This window comes from Caretta caretta, chromosome 9, assembly GCF_965140235.1.
Source record: "Caretta caretta isolate rCarCar2 chromosome 9, rCarCar1.hap1, whole genome shotgun sequence".
Lineage (NCBI taxonomy): Eukaryota > Metazoa > Chordata > Testudines > Cheloniidae > Caretta > Caretta caretta.
This window is the reverse complement of record NC_134214.1, coordinates 6994854-7019153: the sequence shown is the minus strand read 5'-3', so window position 1 is coordinate 7019153 and position 24300 is coordinate 6994854. Positions and strand designations below refer to the sequence as shown.

Genomic DNA, 24300 nt, shown 5'->3' with positions numbered 1-24300 from the left:
GTATTGCCAATCCTGTGACCCCTGTCAGAGGGTGGGGAAGGCCCGGGACAAGGGGAAAGCGGCTTTGAGACCTTTGCCCATCATAGAGGAGCCTTTCCAGAAGGTGGCCATGGACATCGTGGGGCCTCTCAGCAAGACGACCCGGTCGGGGAAGAAATACATTCTGGTGGTGGTGGATTTTGCCACCCGCTACCCCAAGGCAGTGCCCTTAGCTTCCATTGAAGCAGACACCGTGGCCGATGCGCTCCTGACCATTTTCAGCTGAGTGGGGTTCCCCAAGGAAGTCTTGACAGACCAAGGCTCCAACTTCATGTCGGCCCTGCTCCGGTGCTTGTGGGAGAAATGTGGGGTCCAGCACAACTGGGCCTCAGCTTATCACCCCCAGTCCAACGGGCTGGTGGAGAGGTTTAACGGGACGCTAAAGATGATGCTGAAAACCTTTATGAACCAGCACCCGCAGGATTGGGACAAGTACTTACCTCACCTGCTGTTCGCGTACAGGGAGGTGTCCCAGGAGTCTACCGGATTTTCGCCTTTCGAACTGTTATATGGCAGGAGGGTGAGGGGGCCCCCTGGACCTGATGAGAGACGAATGGGAGGGGAAGGCCACTCCCGATGGAGAGTCAGTGGTGGAGTATGTCCTGATCCTCCGAGAGAGACTGGCTGAACTCATGGGCCTGGCCAGGGAGAATCTGGCCAGAGCCCAGAGAAAGCAGAAGGTCTGGTATGACCGCACGGCGTGGGCCCGTGCCTATGCCACCGGGGATCAGGTGATGGTTCTCATCCCCGTGAGAAAGAACTACAGGCCGCCTGGGAGGGCCCTTTCAAGGTTGTCAAGCAGCTCAATGAGGTAAACTATGTGGTGGAGCTGTCGAACCGGCCGCACCACCGCCAGGTGTACCATGTGAATATGATGAAGCCATATTATGCAGGGGGAATGTGGTGTTGGCCGTGTGTGGACAGTGGGAGGAGCAGCGAGATGACCCTTTAGTAGATCTATTCCCTGGGACCAAAGCTGGTTCTTCCCTGGAACAATTCCCCTCTCGGATCAGCTAACCCCTGCCCAGCAAGCTGAGGTCAGGGGGGTGCTGCATCCCTACCGACAGCTGTTTTCCAACCAGCCTGGACGCACTAATCTGACTGTCCACCGGCTGCAGACAGGGTCACACCCGCCGATAAGATGCTCCCCCTTCCGAGTCACAGGGAAAACTGCTCAGGACCTGGAAAGAGAGGTCCGGGACATGCTGGCTTTGGGGGTGATCCAGCCATCTTCCAGCCCTTGGGCCTCGCCGGTGGTGCTGGTCCCCAAAAAGGACGGGTCAGTCCAGTTCTGTGTGGACTATCGGAAGCTCAATGCCATCACTGTATCTGATGCCTACCCCATGCCCAGGCCGGACGAGCTCCTAGACAAGCTGGGAGGAGCTCGGTACCTTACCACCATGGACCTTACAAAGGGCTACTGGCAAGTGCCGCTGGATGCAGATGCCCGGCTGAAATCGGCCTTTATCACCCCTCTGGGGCTCTATGAGTCCCTGACCCTGCCTTTCGGCCTCAAGGGAGCGCCGGCCACCTTCCAGCGCATAGTGGACCAGCTCCTGAGGGGGATGGAGAGTTTTGCCATGGCGTATATTGATGACATCTGTGTCTTTAGCCAGACCTGGGAGGACCACGTGTCCCAGGTTAGACAAGTGCTGGACCGACTCCAGGGGGCTGGGCTGACTGTAAAAGCAGAGAAGTGCAAGGTGGGGATGGCGGAAGTATCTTACCTGGGCCATCGGGTGGGGAGCGGCCACCTAAAGCCGGAACCAGCCAAGGTGGAGGTGATCAGAGACTGGCCCGCTCCCCACACCAAAAAGCAGGTCCAAGCCTTTATTGAGTTGGCAGGATACTATCGAAGGTTTGTGCCCCACTTTAGCGCCATAGCCACCCCCATCACTGAGCTATGCAAGAATGGGAAGCCAGACAAGGTGGTCTGGACCGAGCAGTGCCAGGAGGCTTTCTGGGCGCTGAAGGAGGCTCTGGTCAGTGGCCCAGTTCTGGCAAACCCAGACTTTGACAAGCCCTTTGTGGTGTTCACCGACGCCTCCAACACAGGACTGGGGGCGGTGTTAATGCAGGAGGATGAAAAGGGGGAGAGACACCCCATCGTGTACCTGAGCAAGAAGTTGCTACCCCGGGAGCAACACTACGCGGCCATCGAGAAGGAGTGCCTGGCCATGGTGTGGGCCCTCAAGAAACTAGAGCCCTATCTCTTCGGGCTACACTTCACCGTGTACACCGACCACTCTCCCCTGACCTGGCTGCATCAGATGTAAGGAGCTAACGCCAAGCTCCTGAGATGGAGCCTGATCCTGCAGGATTACGACATGGACGTGGTCCACGTGAAGGGAAGTGCCAACCTGATAGCGGATGCGCTGTCCCGGAGAGGGGGCCCCGAACTTCCCCAGGTCACTGGTCAGCGTGACCCCGCTCAGTTCAGTCTCAAAGGGGGGAGAGATGTGACGATGTGACTCAGCAGGGAGTGGGGAGTGTTGACCTGGGAATGTGCCCTGGGGATGGGAGACCTGAGAGCCTGTCACCTGAGCCAGGAGGAGGAGGGGGAGGGGGAGGTGACACCTCTGCCCAGGAATGTGGACGGAGGCTGCAGCAGGGAACCTGCTGGGTGGGTTTAGTTTCAGTTTGGGGCTGGGTGGAGGAACACAGGGAACCCCAGAGCTGGGGTCTAAGCTCCCTGCTCCCACAGAAGGACTTGACTGAGGGGTCCTGGGTGTACCCACAAGCTCTGTTTGGGACTGTGTTCCTGTTGTCCAATAAACCTTCTGTTTTACTGGCTGGCTCAGAGTCTCAGTGAATCCCAGGAAGAGGGGTGCAGGGCCTGGACTCCCCCACACTCCGTGACATAAACAATACCAGTAAATTTCACGGGCTGGGCAAATAAATGTCAAAGGACACAGATAAACAATAGATCTGCTGGGGAAGCCACACAAAGGGTTTATCTGGACTAGGAAATCTTTTTCTATTTAAGCAGGATTGAGGAGTCAAGAGAGCTGACATGACACTGACTATGGCTTGTCCATGTCCACACTCATCCATTACAGTTACCCAAGACTCAGGAATTCAACACCATGGTCAGCATTGTCCCAGCTAGCTCAACTCCTCACAATCATGTTTAAACGCAATCAGATTTCTCAGTGAAGACAAGCCACAGGAGGCTACTTGCCAAAGTAAGTTTTGTTCTCCTTCACGACATTGCCTCTACAGAACCATGCTGTGCGATTCTCTTCCCAACCCTGCACCAATGGAATCCATTTTAAATCATTAGCTGTTAGAGAAAACGTGCAATCCACTCTGTTTCAGCCTTCTAGCACCAAGGGCATACCAGCCTCCAACCACCCTTCAAACCCTCTCTTACTTGAGGCATCTTTTAAACCTCCAGGTTAGTATGGAAGAGGGAAGGAGAGTGTAGATCTGTGAAGGCACTATGCACTGTCAGATGAGGATGATTAATTTTTTACTTGTGATTTGTGTCAAGCTCTATTTGGATAGAAATTCAAATTCATTTTAAAATGCACAAAAACATCATTTAATTTTTTTTTGTTAAATAAAACTACTTCAAATGTGCTTGGATACATAAGAAAAAATGTTTATCAGAACATGTTTTGTGTTTAAAACTGAATGATTACACAAAGAATATGTTATTTGAAGTTAGTGAACCCAAAGTATTGTTTCTGTTCACCTTGTCCTTCAGGACTTTCGAACTGGTAGATCTCATCCTCCCACACTTAGTTTTTATATAAAGATTAGAGGAGGAAAACAAGTTTCCTGCTTTTTTCAATGCCCAGTTGGGTTTCTTAACTCTGACCAAACTAGTCACTGAATTGGACTCGTTGAATAAACTGAAATGAAGAAAATATTCTCTCTTCACCTACAGAAGAGGCTATTACTGACGAAAACTTGGGTATCACCTCAACAAACTCTGAGTCCAGGTGCTTTGCCAGCAACAAACCACTGAACAGGTGGAACTTTCTTTAAAATGTGGCAGCAAACATGTGCTGCTTAGTATTTAATTTAGACGATTTTAACAGATAATAAATGTATGGCTTAACATAAGCTGACAATTTTAAATAGGCTGACTTTTAAAAAAATAAACCTATACCTAATTTAAATTAAAATAGAAAGGAGTATAATCTCTGTCAAATCTAGTGTAAAAGTATAATTAGGCAAACCAAAAAAAGAGTATGAAGAGCAACTAACAAAAGACACAAAAACTAACAGCAAAAAATGTTTTTAAGTATTCCGGAAGCAGGGAGCCTGCCAATCAGTGGGGCCACTGGACAATTGAGGTGCTAAAGGAGCACTCAAGGAAGACAACGCCTTTGTGGAGAAGCTAAATGAATTCTTTGCACTGTTCTTCACTGCAGAGGATGTGAGGGGGATTCCCACACGTGAGCCATTCTTTTTAGATTATGCCTCTGACTGGTGTCAATAAAGGAGGTTTTGAACAACCTGATACATTAAGCCGTACTAAGGCAACAGGACCAGATGCTATTCACCCAAGAGTTCTGAAGGAACTCAAGTATGAAACTGCAGAACTACTAACTGTGGTATGTAACCCATCATTTAAATCAGCTTCTGTACCAGATGACTGGAGGAGAGCTAATGTGATGCCAATTTTTTTTAAAAGGCCCCAAAGGCAATCCTGGCTATTACCGGCTGGTGAACCTAATTTCAGTACCAGGCAAATTGGATGAAACCATAGTAAAGAACAGACTTATCAGATATATAGTAAAGGGAAGTTATGCCTCAAAAGTCTATTATAATTCTTTGAGGAGATCAACAAACATGTGGACAAGGGTGATCCAGTGGATACAGTGTACTTGGACTTTCAGAAAGCCTCTGACAAGGTCCTTCACCAAAGATCCTTACGCAAACTAAGCAGTCATGGGACAAGAGGGAGGGTCCTCTTATGGATCAGTAACTGGTTAAAAGACCGGAGGAAAAGGGTAAGAATAAAGTTTTCAGAATGGAGAGAGGTAAACAACGGCAGTTCCCCAGGGATCTGTACTGGGAGCAATGCTGCTCAACATATTCATAAATGATCTGGACAAACGGGTAAATAATGAGGTGGTAAAGTTTGCAGATGGTACAAAATTACTCAAGATAGTTAAGTCCAAAGTTGACTGCGAAGAGTTACAAAGCAATCTCACAAAACTAGGTAACTGGGCAACAAAATGGCAGATGAAATTCATTGTTGATAAATGCAAAGTAATGCACAACTATACATACAAATTGATGGGCTCTAAATTAGCTGTTACCACTCAAGAAAGATCTTGGAGTCACTGCGGATAGTTCTCTGAAAACATCCACTCAACGTGCAGCAGTAGTCAAACAAGCTAACAGAATGTTAGGAACCATTTCGAAAGGGATAGATAATAAGTCAGTAAATGTTATAATGCCTCTATATAAACCTATAGCATGCCCACACCTTGAATACTGCGTGCAGCTCTGGTCACCTCATCTCAAAACAGATATATGAGAAATAGGAAAGGTACAGAAAAGGGCAACAAAAATGATTAAGGGTATGGAACAGCTTCCATATGAGGAGAGATTAAAAAGACCAGGACTATTTGTCTTGGAAAAGAGATGACTCAGGGGGGGAATATGATAGAGATCTATAAAATCATGAATGGTGTGGAGAAAGTGAATATGTGGAGAAAGTGTTATTTATTCCTTTACATAACACAAGAATCAGGGGTCACACAATTAAATGAATAGGCAGCAGGTTTAAAACAAACAAAAGGAAGTACTTCTTCACACAACGCACAGTCAACCTGTAGAACTTGTTGGCACGGGATGTTGTGAAGGCCAAAACTATAACTGGATTCGAAAAATAATTAAATAAATTCATGGAGGATAGGGCCATCAACGGCTATGGTGAAATGGTCAGGGATACAAACCCATGCTGTGGGTGTCCTAAGCCTCTGACTGTGAGAAGCTGGGAGCGGATGACAGGGAATGAATCATTTGATGACTGCCATGATCCATTCATTCCCTTTGAAGCACCTGGCATTGGCCACTGTGAGAAGACAGGACACTGGGCTAGCCGGACCATTGGTCTGACCCAGTATGGCCATTCTTACGTTCTTACATTCTAAAAAAAATCCAATTTAAAATAAAAAAACCTGATCTTTTTAGTTAAAAAAAAATCAAGTTTTTATCCATGCTGGAGGATGTTATGAGAACCAAGTGTCCTGTTATGTAACAACCTGCCCATATCCCATATTCTCCTAATCACTCATTTAAATATTAGTTTATGCCATGAAACATGATGGTTTACTTCCTTCCTTCCCAAGGTTTTGGATTATTTCTTCTAATCCTTTCGACTGAAACTGTGGATGGTCTCATTATCCATAGCCGGTTCTGAAGCCGGCTAAGGTCTCAACCTTGATGTCCTGTGACCATGAGTTCCACATGTTAACCCTGAATCACGTAAAACAGTGCTTCCTTCAATCAAGTATTAAATGTGCTACCTTTCAATTTCATTACGTCACCTTGAACTTGAATTGTGGGAGAATAAATAGGATTTCCGAAGTCACATTTTCCATGTCATTCATTATGTTGTATACTGCTAAGGATGGCAATAAAAAGGTTTCAGAGTAGCAGCTGTGTTAGTCTGTATCTGCAAAAAGAAAAGGAGGACTTGTGGCACCTTAGAGACTAAAAGATTTATTCGAGCATAAGCTTTCGTGAGCTACAGCCCACTTCATTGGATGCATTCAGTGGAAAATACAGTGGGGAGATTTATACACACAAAGAACATGAAACAATGGGTGTTACCATATACACTGTAACGAGAATGATCAGGTAAGGTGAGCTATTACCAGCAGGAGAGCGGGGCTGGGGGGGGACCTTTTGTAGTGATAATCACGGTGGGCCATTTCCAGCAGTTGACAAGAACGTGTGAGGAACAGTGGGGGGGGAGCGGGAGGGAATAAACACGGGGAAATAGTTTTACTTTGTGTAATGCCTTGTGTAATGACCCATCCACTCCCAGTCCTTATTCAAGCCTAAATTAATTGTATCCAGTTTGCAAATTAATTCCAATTCAGCAGTCTCTTATTGGAGTCTGTTTTTCAAGTTTTTTTGTTGAAGAATTGCCACTTTTAGGTCAGAAATCGAGTGACCAAAGAGATTGAAGTATTCTCCAACTGGTTTTTGAATGTTATAATTCTTGACTTCTGATTTGTGTCCATTTATTCTTTTACGTAGAGACTGTCCAGTTTGACCAATGTACATGGCAGAGGGGCACTGCTGGCACATGATGGCATATATCACATTGGTAGATGTGCAGGTGAACGAGCCTCTGATAGTGTGGTTGATGTGATTAGGCCCTATGATGGTGTCTCCTGAATAGATATGTGGACACAGTTGGCAACGGGCTTTGTTGCAAGGATAGGTTCCTGGGTTAGCGGTTCTGTTGTGTGGTTGCTGGTGAGTATTCGCTTCAGGTTGGGGGGTCGTCTGTAAGCAAGGACTGGCCTGTCTCCCAAGATCTGTGAGAGTGATGGGTCGTCCTTCAGGATAGGTTGTAGATCCTTGATGATGCATTGGAGAGGTTTTAGTTGGGGGCTGAAGGTGACGGCTAGTGGCATTCTGTTATTTTCTTTGTTGGGCCTGTCCTGTAGTAGGTGACTTCTGGGTACTCTTCTGGCTCTGTCAATCTGTTACTTCACTTCAGCAGGTGGGTATTGTAGTTGTAAGAATGCTTGATAGAAATCTTGTAGGTGTTTGTCTCTGTCTGAGGGGTTGGAGAAAATGTGGTTGTATCGTAGAGCTTGGCTGTAGACAATGGATCGTGTGGTGTTGTCTGGGTGAAAGCTGGAGGCATGTAGGTAAGCAGAGCGGTCAGTAGGTTTCCAGTATAGCGTGGTGTTTATGTGACCATCGCTTATTAGCACTGTCGTGTCCAGGAAGTGGATCTCTTGTGTGGACTGGTCCAGCCTGAGGTTGATGGTGGGATGGAAATTGTTGAAATCATGGTGGAATTCCTCAAGGGCTTCTTTTTCATGGGTCCAGATGATGAAGATGTCATCAATGTAGCGCAAGTAGAGTAGGGGCATTAGGGGACGAGAGCTGAGGAAGCGTTGTTCTAAGTCAGCCATAAAAATGTTGGCATACTGTGGGGCCATGCGGGTACCCATGGCAGTGCCGCTGATTTGTAGGTATACATTGTCCCCAAATGTGAAATAGTTATGGGTGAGGACAAAGTCACAAAGTCCAGCCACCAGGTTTGCCGTGACATTATTGGGGATACTGTTCCTAAAGGCTTGTAGCCCATCTTTGTGTGGAATGTTGGTTTAGAGGGCTTCTACATCCATAGTGGCTAGGATGGTGTTTTCATGAAGATCACCAATGGATTGTAGTTTCCTCAGGAAGTCAGTGGTGTCTCGAAGATAGCTGGGAGTGCTGGTAGCGTAGGGCCTGAGGAGGGAGTCTACATAGCCAGACAATCCTGCTGTCAGGAGACTGCTGAACTGGAATTAATTTGCAAACTGGATACAATTAACTTAGGCTTGAATAAAGACTGGGAGTGGATGGGTCATTACACAAAGTAAAACTATTTCCCCTTGTTTATTCCCCTTCCTCCGGCTGTTTCTCAGATGTTCTTGTCAACTGCTGGAAACGGCCCACCTTGATTATCACTACAAAAAGATTCTCCCCCACCCCCACCCCGCTCTCCTGCTGGTAATAGTTTCCACGGTATGCATCTGATGAAGTGAGCTGTAGCTCACGAAAGCTCATGCTCAAATAAATTGGTTAGTCTCTAAGGTGCCACAAGTCCTCCTTTTTTTAATAAGTATGTATGCAGTGTTGTCACAGCCCTGCTCATCCCAGGATACTAGAGAGACAAGGTGTGTGAGGTAATATCTTTTATTGGACCAACTTTTGCTGGTGACAGAGACAAGCTTTCGAGCTTACACAGAGCTCTTCTTCAGGTCTGGGCCCAGAAAGCTTGTCTCTCACCAACACAAGCTGATCCAATAAAAGATATTACCCCACCCACCTTGTCGCTCCAATATCCTGGGACCAACACAGCTGCAGCAACACTGCATAAGCCTCTTTGCACAGTTAAAGGTAACTGCTGAAGCAAGAGATCTGAGCTCAGCAGAAGAAGGGAGGTCTCTAAAATGTTGGAACAGAGGGGTATGTGTGACGTTGCACCCCATAATGCTTTATGGAAATATGCTTATGAAAGTAAATATGACATAACTGGAATATGTTTTATGCTAGATATACCATGTAACATATCTCTGTAAAGGTTATGATCTACTGGATATATTCATCCTATTTGTATGCATGTATCGTTTTTGTATTCGAAGTTATGAATATTTGCAATGTACTTGTTTAATTGTAAGTAGCCTCAGTGAAGCAGTTGGTCAGCTTCCTGAGGAAAGACTATTCTCAGTAAGTGACCAATCAAGAAACACTTAAGCTAACACTGAACTTGGAGACGTCAAACCACATCTGAGCTTTCCTGGGATGTGACCTGGCTGGTAAGGAACTGAGTCATTCATGAACATGTAACTTGCCCATGTGACTCCAAAACTCCATCTTGGAGCTGGATTCTGGATAGGAGAGAGGAGGGGGGTCCCCACCCACAAGAGAAAGTCTATTTAAGCCCCTGGGAGACCCCTCCATTTGGTCTTCAGCTGGCTCAAGAGATAACCTCTCCACCCCCAAAGGATATCTGAAAGAGACTGGAACAAAGGACAGTGTGAGTGATTGCTGGACCCAGACTAGAAGGAGGCTAGAAAGAAGCTACTGGAACATTTCTAAGGGTGAGATTTCATCTGTAATCACTTTCTTACTGTATTAAGCATAAACTTGCATGTTTTATTTTATTTTGTTTGGTAATTTACTTTGTTTTTTCTGTTATTACTTGGAACCACTTAAATCCTACTTTTTGTATTTAATAAAAAGCACTTTTTACTTATTAATTAACCCACAGCATGTATTAATACCTGGGGGGGGGGGGGCAAACAGCTGTGCATATCTCTCTATCGATGTTTCAGAGAGCAAACGATTCATGAGTTTACCCTGTATAAGCTTTATACAGGGTAAAAGGATTTATTTGGGGTTTGGACCCCATTGGGAGCTGGAAATCTGAGTGTTGGAGACAGGAACACTTCTTAAGCTGTTTTCAGTTAAGCCTGCAGCTTTTGAGGGACGTGGTTCAGACCTGGGGCTGTGGTTGTAACAGGCAAGCGTGTCTGGCACAACCAGGCAGGGTTCTGAAGTCCCAAGCTGCTAGGGAAAATAGGCTGAAAGGTAGTCCCAGCACATCAGTTGGCAGTTCCCAGGGGGGTTTCGGTCACAGTATGTTCACACTTTCTGAACACCTCCTTGCTTTGAAATGGGTTCCATCCCCATATAGTAAGGCATGGAATCTCACAGTACAGAGCTCTGAAGACAGCATCATAAAAAATAAAGCCACTTACTGGATTTAAACTAGCTGAGCTCAAGCAGCTTCTATAATGTGGCCCACAGAACCTCTTGGAGACAATCCCACACCTTTACTGAGACATCTGCAATGCCGGGTTAATTGAAAAGGTAACACAGATAATATATGAGTCAAGATAAAGATAAACTCAGCTTTAGTGCAGTGAAAAGACTGTTTAGTAACCTTTATCCATTTTATATCTTAGCTGTTTTCTTTTCTCTAGCTAAAAGGCTTTCTTTTTGCTAGCAGTGAAACCCCTTCATTGCCTTCAGACTCCAGTTCATGCTGAAGTTTCATCTGGCCTCCCACATGTTTACAGCTCCTTCAATTTTAGGGTGAGCTGCAAATTTGATCCTGCCTGAGTTTGTGCTGAAGAAACGACTAACAAAAGAGGATATGAAGCAGCCACGTAAGTTGGAGAATGATGCGCAATTTTAAAATCAGTTTGTATAAGCACCTCTGGAAAAACTAAAGCATCCTGAACTGAATTAATATTTGTGAAGGAACATCACTGCTTTACCATAATTACAGAAGTAGCTTCATGGACCACAGTTTCAGAAGCTCTGATTTACACAGTGATCAAACCAGACACCTGGTCTCACAAACTGATAGGCCCACCACCAAGAACATTAGGAAAAGATGAGCTTTGAAGTGAGGGAAAGTTAATCGGATACCATGATCTGGTAGCTGTGAATTCTGGTAAACAGAAAAGGCTGCATGTTGCATACTCTTCATTTCACTTCAACAAGAGTGTTAAAATACACAGCAGCAATGGAAAGGAGGTTTCCCATGATGTATATCTTTTTGCAAGAATCCATTTCCATATCACGCAGGAATGCTTGGTGCACTGCCATGCCTGGAGTCACCTGCACCCTTCTTGTGACATCAGCCTTCCACAAGATTACACCACAATCGTTGGGAACTTATTTGCTCAACAATAACCTCTTCCAGTTGGGGAAGCCACATATTGCCTTTGAGGTCTACTAACTTTAAGGCCTAAATTTTCTAACCTGGGTACTTACATTTAGGCTCCTAAATAAAGAACTGATTTTCAGTGGTTTCACACAACTGCCCAGCTCCTACGGAAGTCCGCAGGAGCTCACCATTTTTGAAAATCATACCTCTTCTGCTTAGGTGCCTAAATATGGATTTAAAAGACTAACTAATTACCCAATGTTGAAAAATTTGGCCTCCAGAGTGTTAATGGCTATACTTGCAATAAATCTGTTTCTTGCAACTACCATGAATAAAAAAAAAAAAAAAAAAGGGAAATCATCAAGTACTTAAACCCCTGGATGCTCCAGCAAGGAGTTTCTTTTAAACCACCTGAAGACTTAACAAGATTTACTGCAAATATCTATAGATTTCTTTAGTCTCCATGTAAAACAGGGTTTGGTTGGAGGGGAAGGGGCTTAGGGGTAAGATTATATTCTCCTGCAGCCTCGGAATCCCAGATACACTAGTTCATAAAAAACAACAAAAGGAAAAGTGGCTGGCTCACTACAAAAGCAATTTTCCCTCTCTTGGTATTGACACCTCCTCCTCAATTACTGGGGGTGGACAACATCCACCCTCACTGAATTGGTCATGTCAACACTGATTCTTCCCTTGTAAATTAACTCCCTTCTCTTCATGTGCCAGTATATTTATGCCTGCATCTGTAATTTTCACTCCATGCATCTGAAGTGGGTTTTTTACCCACAAAAGCTTATGCCCAAATAAATCTGTTAGTCTTTAAAGTGCCACCGGACTCCTTGTTGTATTTGTGGATACAGACTAACACAGCTACCCCTCTGATACTTAACAAAAGGAAACTGGGGATTCACAGACCAATGTAGTTTCATTATGCTAGTGCAGTAATCTGTGAAAAATAAACTACATAACTTGAAAAGTAAATTTATTGAAACAGAAAGAACATAAAATCTAAGAGCTTTTCTATGTAGTAGGTTAATCCGCCCTAGAGGGGTGTCAGGTCTAGTGTGCGGCACTCTAACTGGCCCGCATGGAGCCTGATGGTGCAAATTATTGTAGTCCTGCTTGAAACAGGAGGACATTAACACTCACTAGGGAACTCCTAGTGCATACCAGCAGGATCCCGACAGGCCAGTTAGTGCACAGTATGCTAGTGTGCATTAGAATTTACACCCCCCTAGTGCAATGGAATACACCATGTACACAAGCCCCACAATGTTATTTTTAAAACTGCCCTTTTGTTGTTTTTTGTTATGACAGTGATCCTTTGCAAAGAGAAAAAGAGTAAAAGCTATGAGAACCATTTGTTATTGTTGTACATTATGGGGTAGATTTCTGTATAATCTCTAAACAAAACATGTTGCACCATGACTCAGTGACAACCTGGAACCCAAATCCTTTTGCTTATCTCAGCCCAAGAGACAATCCTGTTGCTCTAACAGAGTCTCAAGGGAGGCTGGCTGTCTGTCTTTGGGTGTGATGGGGAATATGGGGAGCAGATGCCTGTTGAAACTTTGCTTATACAGGAAGTTATCTGAGGCAGCTCTCCAATCAGACCATGCTTAAACTTAGCTAGGTGGGAGAGACCTGTTCTAGAAAGAGGTTTTGTCGTTTTAGCATGGGCCTCAGGTCAGAGTGAAGTAGAAGTCAGGTAACTGTATAAACACTGGTTTCAGAGGAACAGCCGTGTTAGTCTGTATTCGCAAAAAGAAAAGAAGTACTTGTGGCACCTTAGAGACTAACCAATTTATTTGAGCATGAGCTTTCGTGAGCTACAGCTCACTTCATCAGATCAAATTGGTTAGTCTCTAAGGTGCCACAAGTACTCCTTTTCTTTTTGTATAAACACTACGATGTATGGAACAGAGGCAAATGTACCTAACAAACTCTTCCCATTTCACTGGGGTTCAAAGACAGAGGTCCCTTAATGGCCTGTTTGCTTTGCAAGAGAGCAAGAATGGTTGCGACTAGGGTGCAAATTTTTAAAATAAGTTGGTTTTTAAATCTTAGCTTTGAAGCAAAAAATCAGTGTTTCTGGGAACCCTGCCATAGAGAGCATCTCATACCAAGGAATTATTAGGTATTTTGCAGCATGGCAGAACTGCTACCTCTGCTAGCATGAAATGGTCTATACTACTAACAACTTGAAGCTCCTGAAGTAAACATCCAAGTTTTTTCAAAAGCTGCCAGTTCACTGAAAAAGTAGAATACAATAGAAAATTGCTCTGTTAGAATAGACTGATGAAATAAATACAAAAGTGTTTTCTGTAACTCATGCCAAAATATTTCGTCCAACCAATGGTGCACTTAATTGTAAGTATTTGTTAGAGAACTGGACCTATTAAGCACAGTTTGCACAATCATATGAGTCATCTTTGCAAAATTCATGAAAGATAACCAGCCCAGGCACAGAATCTGTGGGCCCAGCTTCTCAATTATGGGAGTCAGTGTAAACAGATATTATTTACCCTGGTTCAGTGATGGGGGGTAGTTTTGCAAATGTTAAATATTTATTAGATTTCTACTGTGAGCTGTGATAAGCATTACTCCCACTTACCAAACTGTAAAGTTGATAGCTCTTCTCGGTTTATTACAGTAAACTTAATGTAGTGACGTTTATCATCACCAGCAGCAGACTGCCCCTTAGCACAAGTATCCAAATGTTTCACCATAAATACTATGCACAAGAAAAAAATCTAACCTCTTGGTGTAGATGGGTTAAACCAAAAAGGCCTGACATTGGGCTAGTGGTCAAGAGATTTTTTTTAAACCTAACACAGAGGCAGATTTTTTCCTGCGCTATTTTCAATACGCAATAGTTTAAGAGATACATCCACTGTACTACTGCTGGGCACAAGCCTTCTCCCTTTGTGTCAACGTCAAAACCAGAAAACTTCAATGGGAGCAAGAGAGGCTGATTAATCGTAACTCATGTGACACCACTCAAACCTATTAACAAATATGTCATTTTCAATGCCCCTAAAATTTTACATTAACGGATGCCCCATTCACACAGCTTGTTAGCAGCTTAAACCAGTGAACAGCTCACCTTGAATTTGACCAGAAGACAAGTGACTGGTTTTCCTGGCATTTGCTGCAGGCAAATCCATACTAAACTGCTCAGCAGTCAAGTATTCATCTGCTCTGTCCCGGTTGGCAGGACACTTGTTCCTTTTCTTATGTTTGTTCTTCCATACCTCCTCTTCGTCCTTTTCTTCAGACCCAGAAGATTTCTGCAGAGAAGTGCCTTGCCTCAGACTGTTCAATGTTACTCTCCCACCCAAGGCATCACTCACTTTTAACAAGTCAGTTGCCAGTCCAGGCTGTTTTACGTAATAATCTTCCTCTGCTTCACGGTTTCCTTCTCGACCGATGCTGGGATCTCTTTCATGAGGCCGTCTGTTAGCAAAGACTTGGCTTTTATTTTCATTCAGTTTCTCAAATCCTACAAATGCAGGCTGTTCCAACTGAGATGTTTGGATTAGTGAATAGCTATGTGCATTCAAGCCATTTCTTGCCAGAGCTTCTCTCATCATACCTCTCTTCACAGAGGGTTCTACATCCGAATTGGTGTCATTGAGGCTGCTCTCTTCTAGCTGTATCTTCTGTGCAATGTGATTTAAATAGGATCGGAATCTACCGCTATGGTGCTTTTGCACAAGCCTGGCATAAGCATTCTTCTGGGGCAGAGCAGGCTTGCTTAGTCCATCTTTGGTAATTTGGGAAGAAGCACCTTTCACAAATCCCAGGTGATCCATATTCCAGTAATATGCCCAGACTTTAACGTGTTGTAAACAAACACGGGGGGGAAAGGGTTATTGTCTCAAAACAAAGGATCAAAGAACTGATTACATGAGCAAAGATGTGAAAAAGTTTATTGAACGAGGATTTCTTGATCTTTAAAAAATTCCAAGATGATGAATAGTTCAGATTTTACTGTAGTATTACCATATCAGAAGCTACACTATATTAAATTACTATCAGTAATCCAGGAGTGATCAAACTATGGTCTGCAGACCACATCCAGCTATAATCCATCCAAAATAAGAGACTTGGGCCAAATGATTACATTCCAATTCTGAATGATTCCTTTAATCCTCTCTTCCTTGCCTCTGACAAATCTTGGCAAATTAGGGCAGCAACCGATGGACGTATCAGATGTACCAAATTAGATGTATCAGAAGTAAAATTTGATCATGTCCATGTCAGTCTCTCCAAAAATAACTGCATCCTTACTGAATTGTTTAGATGCTTCAACAACAAGGACATATCTCGTCACTTTGTTTCCTGTAAGCAAAAAATAGTTTCTTATTTTCTACTGTGACTGACAACAGGTAGGCCTTTGAAGCCACACTACATGAGAGCTTTGCGTCAGATTCTAAGACTGTCCACTCCAGTGTCTCTTTCCATATATAAATGTACTTTCAATACAATAGGCATATAGTGAACTCACTAGTATAACTGAACATCTTGCAAAGGCTCATCAATTTTTGGTGTACAAGGTAGATAAGCTTGTTGTTTTCACCATGACTAATTTCTCTAGAAGACATTACTACCTCCGCTTTGATGGCAGCAGGGTGAAGTGTATAAGGATCAAGTATCTTTTACTCTCATTTCAGCTGCTCTAGCTTCTGAGCAGCAGAACTGAAACAGAGTCAAGTATGTTTCACCAAGCTATTACTCAACAAAGCTATAGGCAGAGACATGGTAAAACCATTAATTGGTAGAATGCCCAAAGGCAAAGTTTAAAGCAGTAAACGATATAATGGAGCCCAATACTGGAGCATCTCCACAGTGTTTGCTGCATTCTGCAGCGTTCCAGAAAAAGCTTTAAAAACTACTATTTTTTCTCTCGCTCCAAATTTCTCACAACTTGACATGGTATTTAACTGTTCCAAATCAAACTATAGCAGCCACAAACATGTGACCTCACCTGAACTATTCATTTGCTGAGGTGTGAATTTGACAGCCTAGCTGGGACCACTTGAATGCTAAAATTGGCAAATACTGGAATCTAAGAAACAAACAGATGAAGTCAGGAACACTGTCTTTATAAACTTTTCCCCACACCTCTTTCCACAGTCTAGGACTCTGCATAGGTGTTCCCCAGAGCAGGACTTCCTTGGCACAAAGCTTCCACTGGGGAAAATGGGTTCCCTCTCTCCCCTCCATACTGTGGCACCTTAGAGACTAACCAATTTATTTGAGCATAAGCTTTCGTGAGCTACAGCTCACTTCATCGGATGCATACTGTAACTTTTCCTCTCAGTTGCCCATCCTCTTCCCCACTGTAGTAGTTACAATGAGAATAGGCATGTTGGCTTTTTCTTCTTTCTGCAAGCTGCCAGCACCTACAGCAATGCTTAGGCACAGGGTGCCCAACAGAGACTGAGGTTTGTGGAACTACGTTTCTCCACAGTGTGCTGACTTTTGCCCTTTCGGAGTAAGAGTATACATTGCAACTTGATTTACTGAAGAAATTGAGCAAGTATGTGAGTAGTCTTCACAATGCAATACAAAGTGAAAATAAATCCCTGCATAAACAGGAAAAATTCCCTGTGCAATTTTGCATCTCTTCCTAAAATTTTCCATTTACCCTGGCATAGGTAGGCTTTTCTACTTGACTGCAAGATTATCTTACCACCAGAGTTATTATAAAAACCCTCAAAAAGGTAGGTCTACACCATTGGTTCTCAAATTGGGGGTCCCTCAGGGGATCACGAGGTTATTACATGGGGGTCATGAACTGTCAGCCTCCACCCCAAACCCCACTTCACCTCCAGCATTTACAATAGTGCAAAATATAAAAAAAAAAATTAATTTATAAGGAGTGGTCACACTTAGAGGCTTGCTGTTTGAAAGGGGTCACCAATACAAAAGTTTGAGAACCACTGGTCTACACTGCAAGAATTAGTGACAAATCTTAAAAGTTCCTTAAGATGTTATAATTCCTCATCAGTGCAGTTTTCTCCTGTCCTTGCCTATGAGCAGCAGGAGAAGAGACTCAGACCTCCCCTGAGTGAGATGCAGTTAGAGGTGGGCAAAAGGGAGTCGAGAGCATCCCCAGTTCCAGCAGCCAGGAGGGAGAAGTGAAAAAAGAAACATTTTGCAGAAGGCAGGTGGGAAGATTCCTCCACTTCTCCCAACAGCCAGGGAAGGAAGTTCCAAACTTAATACACCTACCAGTCAGAATGCAGCATGAAAGTTGCATGGGTTATTTTAAAATAATGGGATGTGTACCACTACTGGCCTTCAACATTATTGCATCAACTTATGAACACAAGATTCTTACAATAGCATCAGTAAAGGGTTAAAAATGTGCATTGCATATTTTCAGCAATGCAACACACTAATTACAACAAAATACTGGGCATTAAAGATTGAAGCTCTTTAGTTTCATCTCTAGATTTCATAACTGGGCTGGCTAAGTGGCTGTGGACCAATCCCTTAACTTCTAGGTCTTGCCAATAAAGCAGGGATACCAACACCTCATGCGGGGCAGCAATGAGTGGAAAGTGCTTTGAGATCCCAAGTTGGAAGGCAACAGAAAAAGCAAGTGATACTTTAAGTAGCAGCTGGTTAAAGGGAACCCAACAAGATAATTCCTTGATCAAATTTAATCTCGGAAACAGGGAGCTCATTGCATCTGCCCCTGCTTACAAGGGGAAACTAGAGCCCCCCATGAGAGCAGGCTGGAGAAACACGCGTCGCAGGCCAAGGCGTTGAACAACCAGAGTCTTTGTGACGGCCACACGCTGGGGGACAGCGGCACACGCTGCGCCGAGCCAGCCGGGCGCAGGGCGCAGGTCGAGGCCCGTAAAGGTGCGACTAGCTCAGCCTCGGCCAGGCGTTACTGGGGTGAGGGGATGGCGAGAAAAACGAGACCCGTTCCCCAGCTGCCGAATCGTCTCGGGCCCGCCCCGGCAGGGAAGAGGCGGCCCCGCTCGGAGCCGCCCGCTCTCCGCTAGACGCCGGGGCCGGGAGCCCAGCGCGCCCGGCGCAACGCCCGAGCTTCAGCGGGCCGGGACCAGCAGCGGCGGGGGGCTGCAGCTGGCCCCGGGGGAGCCCCCACAGGGGCGGCGGCTGGGCCTGGGGTCCCGCCGGCCCCGTCACTCACCGGCCGGGCCGCTCCCCCGCCGCGCCGCTCCGTGCCGTTTAAATGTCCCAGCTGAGCCGAGCGCCGCCCTCTCTCCTTCCGGGGCAGAGGTCGCCTACGGGCCGCAGCAGGGGCCAGAAAGCCTCGCGCGCGAAGCCAACCCCTGTCTTCTTGGATGGGGGGGGAGGGAGGAGCCACTCAGCCCCTCCCACCCCCATGAATGGGGTCATGCTTATCCTCCACCTGTAGGAGTCGCCCAGGAGCTCAGTGGGGCTCTCACCCCTCCCAAGTGTGGGGGAGGGGTCCTTACCCCCCACCCAAATCTGGGGGGTTTCAGTGGGGGAGTCATAGTCACCCAGCTTGCAGGGCAGTTAGTGATGCTTCCCCGCACCCCCTTTCCCCACCCCCAGCCCCATCTCCCCACATACTCCCCACCCCCTTCCACACACACTCCCCTCCTCCCCACCGCCATCCCCATCTCCCCACACACTCCCCGCCCTCTTCCACACACTCCCCTCCTCCCCACCCCCTGCCCCATCGCCACACACTCCCCGCTCTCTTCCACACACACTCCCCTCCTCCCCACTCCAACCCCATCGCCACACACTCCCCGCCCTCTTCCACACACACTCCCCTCCTCCCCACCCCAGCCCCATCGCCACACACTCCCCGCCCTCTTCCACACACACTCCCCTCCTCCCCACCCCAGCCCCATCGCCACACACTCCTCCTCCCCACCCCCTGCCCCATCGCCACACACTCCCCGCCCTCTTCCACACACACTCCCCTCCTCCCCACCCCAGCCCCATCGCCACACACTCCTCCTCCCCACCCCAGCCCCATCGCCACACACTCCCCGCCCTCTTCCACACACACTCCCCTCCTCCCCACCCCCTGCCCCATCGCCACACACTCCCCGCTCTCTTCCACACACACTCCCCTCCTCCCCACTCCAACCCCATCGCCACACACTCCCCGCCCTCTTCCACACACACTCCCCTCCTCCCCACCCCAGCCCCATCGCCACACACTCCCCGCCCTCTTCCACACACACTCCCCTCCTCCCCACCCCAGCCCCATCGCCACACACTCCTCCTCCCCACTCCCAGCCCCATCGCCACACACTCCCCTCTTCCCCACCCCCATCGCCACACTCCCCACTCTCTTCCACACACACTCCCCTCCTCCCCACCCCCTGCCCCATCGCCACACACTCCCCACTCTCTTCCACACACACTCCCCTCCTCCCCACCCCAACCCCATCGCCACACACTCCCCGCCCTCTTCCACACACACTCCCCTCCTCCCCACCCCCTGCCCCATCGCCACACACTCCCCGCCCTCTTCCACACACACTCCCCTCCTCCCCACCCCCAGCCCCATCGCCACACACTCCCCTCTTCCCCACCCCCAGCCTCATCGCCACACACTCCCCTCTTCCCCACCCTCTTCCACACACACTCCCCTCCTCCCCACACCCAGACCCATCTCCCCACCCCTTCCACACACTCCCCCACCCCCCGATACCTAGCCCCATCACCACATACTCCCCGCCCTCTTCCACACACACTCCCTTTCTCCCCACACCCAGACCCATCTCCCCACCCCTTCCACACACACTCCCCTCCCCATGCCCAGCCCCATCTCCACATACTTCCCCCACCTCCGCCCTTCCACACACTCTCCTCAGGCTGCAGGCTCTTGGCAGAGAATCTTTTCAATGGAATTTCACTGGGCCACTTTCCTGCTCCAGCCCTAAACCGCAGCATGGGGGATTCCCAGCCCGTGAGCTGCGAGATCCAACTGTTGGTTTTCATGCTGCTTGGCCTTGCCGCTGTCTCTTGCTATCAGATATCAGACACAAGAGAGTTATTCAGAAATCCCACTAAGAAAAGCTCTTTTGGGCAGGGCCCATCTTTCAGTTCTGTGTTTGTACGGCACGTAGCCCAACCGGCTGCTGGTCTGTGAGCGAGGCGCCTCGGCACCTCCACAATACAAATAACCAACACCACCCACCAAACGCTGCTGCTCGGCAAAGTGTTCTACAAAACTCATCCACCTCTTCCACCACCTTCCCATGGTGAGCCCCCACCCCATCAGCCTCCCACCACTGGGGCACGACAGCAGCACAAGCCTGTCCTCTCATTCCATTCTGAAGGTTAAACGTCTCAATTATTTCAATAATCGAGAGACTCTCTAAGGGCAGGCCCCGTGGGTTGTGGTTAGCACTCTCTCTTGCCACAGGAGAGGTACAGATTAGAAGGCCAGCCCTAGTCCCTTGCTCCCCAGCCTCCAAAGGGCTCAGAATTCTGCAGAGAGTGCCAGCCCCAGGGAGGTTGCGGCCTCACATCACGTTGCTCTGAAGCAAGTTAAGCCGCCAAGCTAGTATGATAGGCTCCACAGGGCCCTCCAAGGAAGCTTGCAAGGGATGTAGGGATAAATAAGGGGCAGGCTCATCCTGAAGGTGTCAGGTTGGAGAGCTGGTTCTGGGAGATCAGGTTTAGGGAGCATGGGAGAGACTGGGCAGTTGAAGTCTCTCCTAGAGTAAAGGAGAGGCATTGGGTTAAGGGTGTGTTGTGTCCTTGCTCTTACCACATGGACAACTGGGTTCAAAATAACCATGTTACAGTTCGTGGTCATGCTGGAAAGGCATAACGAGCGGGGTCCCGCAGGGATCAGTTCTGGGTCTGGTTCTGTTCAATATCTTCATCAGTGATTTAGATAATGGCATAGAGAGTGCACTTATAAAGTTTGCAGACAATACCAAGATGGGAGAGGTTGCAAGTGGTTTGGATAGGATTATATAATTGAAAATGACCTGGACAAACTGGAGAACTGGTCTGAAGTGAATAGAATGAAATTCAATAAGGACAAATACAAAGTACTCCACTTAGGAAGGAATAATCACTTGCACAGATATAAAATGGGACATGACTGCCTAGGAAGGAGTACTGCGGAAAGGATCTGGGGGTCATAGTGGAACACAAGCTAAATATGAGTCAACAGTGTAACGCTGTTGCAAAAAAAAGCGAACATCATTCTGGGATGTATTAGCAGGATTGTTGTAAGCAAGTCACAAGTAGTAATTCTTCTGCTCTACTCCATGCTGATTAGGCCTCAACTGGAGTATTGTGTCCAGTTCTGGGTGCCACATTTCAGGAAAGATGTGGACAAATGGGAGAAAGTCCAGAGAAGAGTAACAAAAATGATTAAAGGTCTAGAAAACATGATCTATGAGGGAAGATTGAAAAAATTGGGTTTGTTTAGTCTGGAGAAGAGAAGAATGAGAGGGGACATGAGAACAGTTTTCAAGTACATAAAAGGTTGTTACAAGGAGGAGGAGGGAGAAAAAGTGTTGTTCTTAACCGCTGAGGACAGGACGAAAAGCAACAGGCTTAAATTGCAGCAAGGGAGGGGTAGGTTTAGGTTGGACATTAGGAAAAACTTCCTAACTGTCAGAGTGGTTAAGCACTGGAATAAATTGACATGGGAGGTTGTGGAATCTCCATCATGAGGGATTTTTAAGAGCAGGTTAGATAGTCTAGATGATACTTAGTCCTGCCATGAGTGCAGGAGACTGGACTAGATGGCCTCTCGAGGTCCCTTCCAGTCCTACGATTCTATGTTTACTAACTATATACAAACAGACAAGGCTCAGCTGCATATATATACACTGCTGCTCTGGTAGGTTCTGGTGGTTTCTGCAACAGAAGGTAAGAAGGCCCACTGAGCAGCTCCCAAACTATTTAAAATGACACTACACAACTCCTCTGTACTATATGGTGTGTGTCCCTAAGGAGGGATGGACTATAGGTATGTCTACACTACCCACCGGATTGGCGGGCAGCAATCGATCCAGCGGGGGTCGATTTATTGCATCTAGTCTAAACGCAATAAATCAATCCCCGAGTGCTCTCCCATCGACTCCTGTACTCCACCGCCGCAAGAGGTGCAGGCCGAGTTGATGGGGGAGCTGCAGCAGTCGACTCACCGTAGTGAAGGCACCACAGTGAGTAGATCTAAGTACGTTGACTTCAGCTCCGTTATTCATGTAGCTGAAGTGACGTAACTTAGATCGATTCCCCCCCAGTGTAAACCAGGGCTATGTAGGCTGAAGGCAAGGACAGACAGTAGAAGGCTGGCTGACCAGCTGAATGCATTGAAACCAGAACAAAATCTAGGTTTCCCTCCAATGTGCTAGGGCCCAAGGTGGAGCGAAGAGGAAATTCTTACACTGAGGGCCAAAGGAATGGAGCAATTCACACCTTTCTTGCCTGGATCCTGAAATCAATAGGAGGTAAGCGCCTAAGGGCTTGTCTTCAAATACAGCGGTAGTGCTGAGTGAAGACACTACTACAGCGATGAGAGAGCGTCGGCATAGTTAATCCACCTCCCCGAGAGGTGGTAGCTAAGGTGTCAGGAGAAGCCCTCCCATCGCCATAGCACTGTCCACTCCTGGGGTTAGGTCAGTATAACTACATCCCTCAGGGGGGTGGATTTTTCACACCCCTGAGCAACGTAGTTATACCGACATAGGTCTGTAGTGTAGACCTGGCCTAAGTCCCTTGGAAGATCTGAGCCTTTGAGTTTATTTCAGTCTCGCTGGCTGCAGACAACCCTGCATCAACTCACAGTCCAATATTTATCTTTTGGCTACATTTTAATTCGAGTATACATAGGGGATGCCAAAAATCTAAATTTGAAGGATCCCTATCAGAAACCACCAAGCATTAGATGCAGCCATGTCCTTCCCAACACACTGCAGAGGCGGTGCAGGGAAGCTTTTGATGAAGCTACCCAGCACTTACAGTGGTATAATAGAGAAAAGAATTCAGATCCCAGGCTCTGATTTCCTGGACCATTAGATTCTACCAGTGCTACAGAAAGAGAATGTACAAACCTTATGGAGAGAGGGTGATTGCACCACTTGGGAGGCCCTGGACAGTTAGGACCCCGTCTTCTTGAGTTCAAGTCCGTGAGAGGTTTGCATTGACTGCAGTGGCCCCCTCAAGTGCTGGTCAGGCCCCCTCAAGTGCTGTTGATTTTTAGTTCCGTGGGGTAGGGACCATCTTTTTGTGCTGTTTGTACAGCACCTAGCACACCTAGGTCCCAGTCCATGACTGGGGCTCCTAGGAGCTATGGTAATACTCATAGTAATTATTTTGAACTCTGACAAGCATATTATTCAGAAGGAAAATGACAGCAAAACAGAGCTTTACAGGGGAACATGTTGTCAAGTGAGGGGAGAAATAGGGGGATACACAGACAGTTTCAGCAGAAGCCCCAATAGGGTGGCAAACTACATTCAAAACAACATTACAGGTCAGAGCCAAAGCTGGACTGCACCCTGCCATGGCTGGAATTCCAAGGAGCGCCAAGGTGCGGGTGAAATTTGACAAACCACATGTGCTGCATGACTCCAACACGGCATGGGGAGTGAAGGACACAGTTCCATCCTTGACTGGTAACTTATGAGCAGAGGGACAGCATGGTTGGGTGCTTAAACCATGGGACAGGGTCAGGAGATGTAAGTTTGAGTCCCCACTTCACCACAGGCTCCATCTGTGACCACTTATCTCTACAGTACTGTTATATAGGGTCCAACTGAGATCCAGGGTCCATTGTGCTGGGTGCAGTACAAATGGTTAGCAAGAGACAGGACTTAGCCTGGAAGAGTTACCAGTTATAATATCTCTGCGCTTAGCTTTTTTGTACCTGAGCTCCCCTATTG

General features: G+C 46.8%; 1 protein-coding gene across 2 annotated transcripts in view; it reads right to left on the bottom strand.

The window, feature by feature from the left end:
* The window catches only part of DIS3L2 (DIS3 like 3'-5' exoribonuclease 2), a 282912-nt gene extending 264201 nt beyond the window's left edge, over nt 1-18711 (bottom strand). Inside the window, exons 1-2 of one of the 2 annotated variants that reach the window (XM_048863662.2) lie at nt 18591-18703; nt 14523-15760 (exon numbers count right to left, since the gene is read on the bottom strand). In XM_048863662.2, coding sequence (XP_048719619.2) covers nt 14523-15231 — 709 coding nt within the window. In that variant the 5' untranslated portion in view covers nt 15232-15760; nt 18591-18703. Of the gene's footprint in view, nt 1-14522; nt 15761-18590 lie in introns of both variants that reach the window. The other variant, XM_048863668.2, reaches the window with a different exon arrangement.
* Between the last annotated feature and the right edge of the window lie 5589 nt (nt 18712-24300).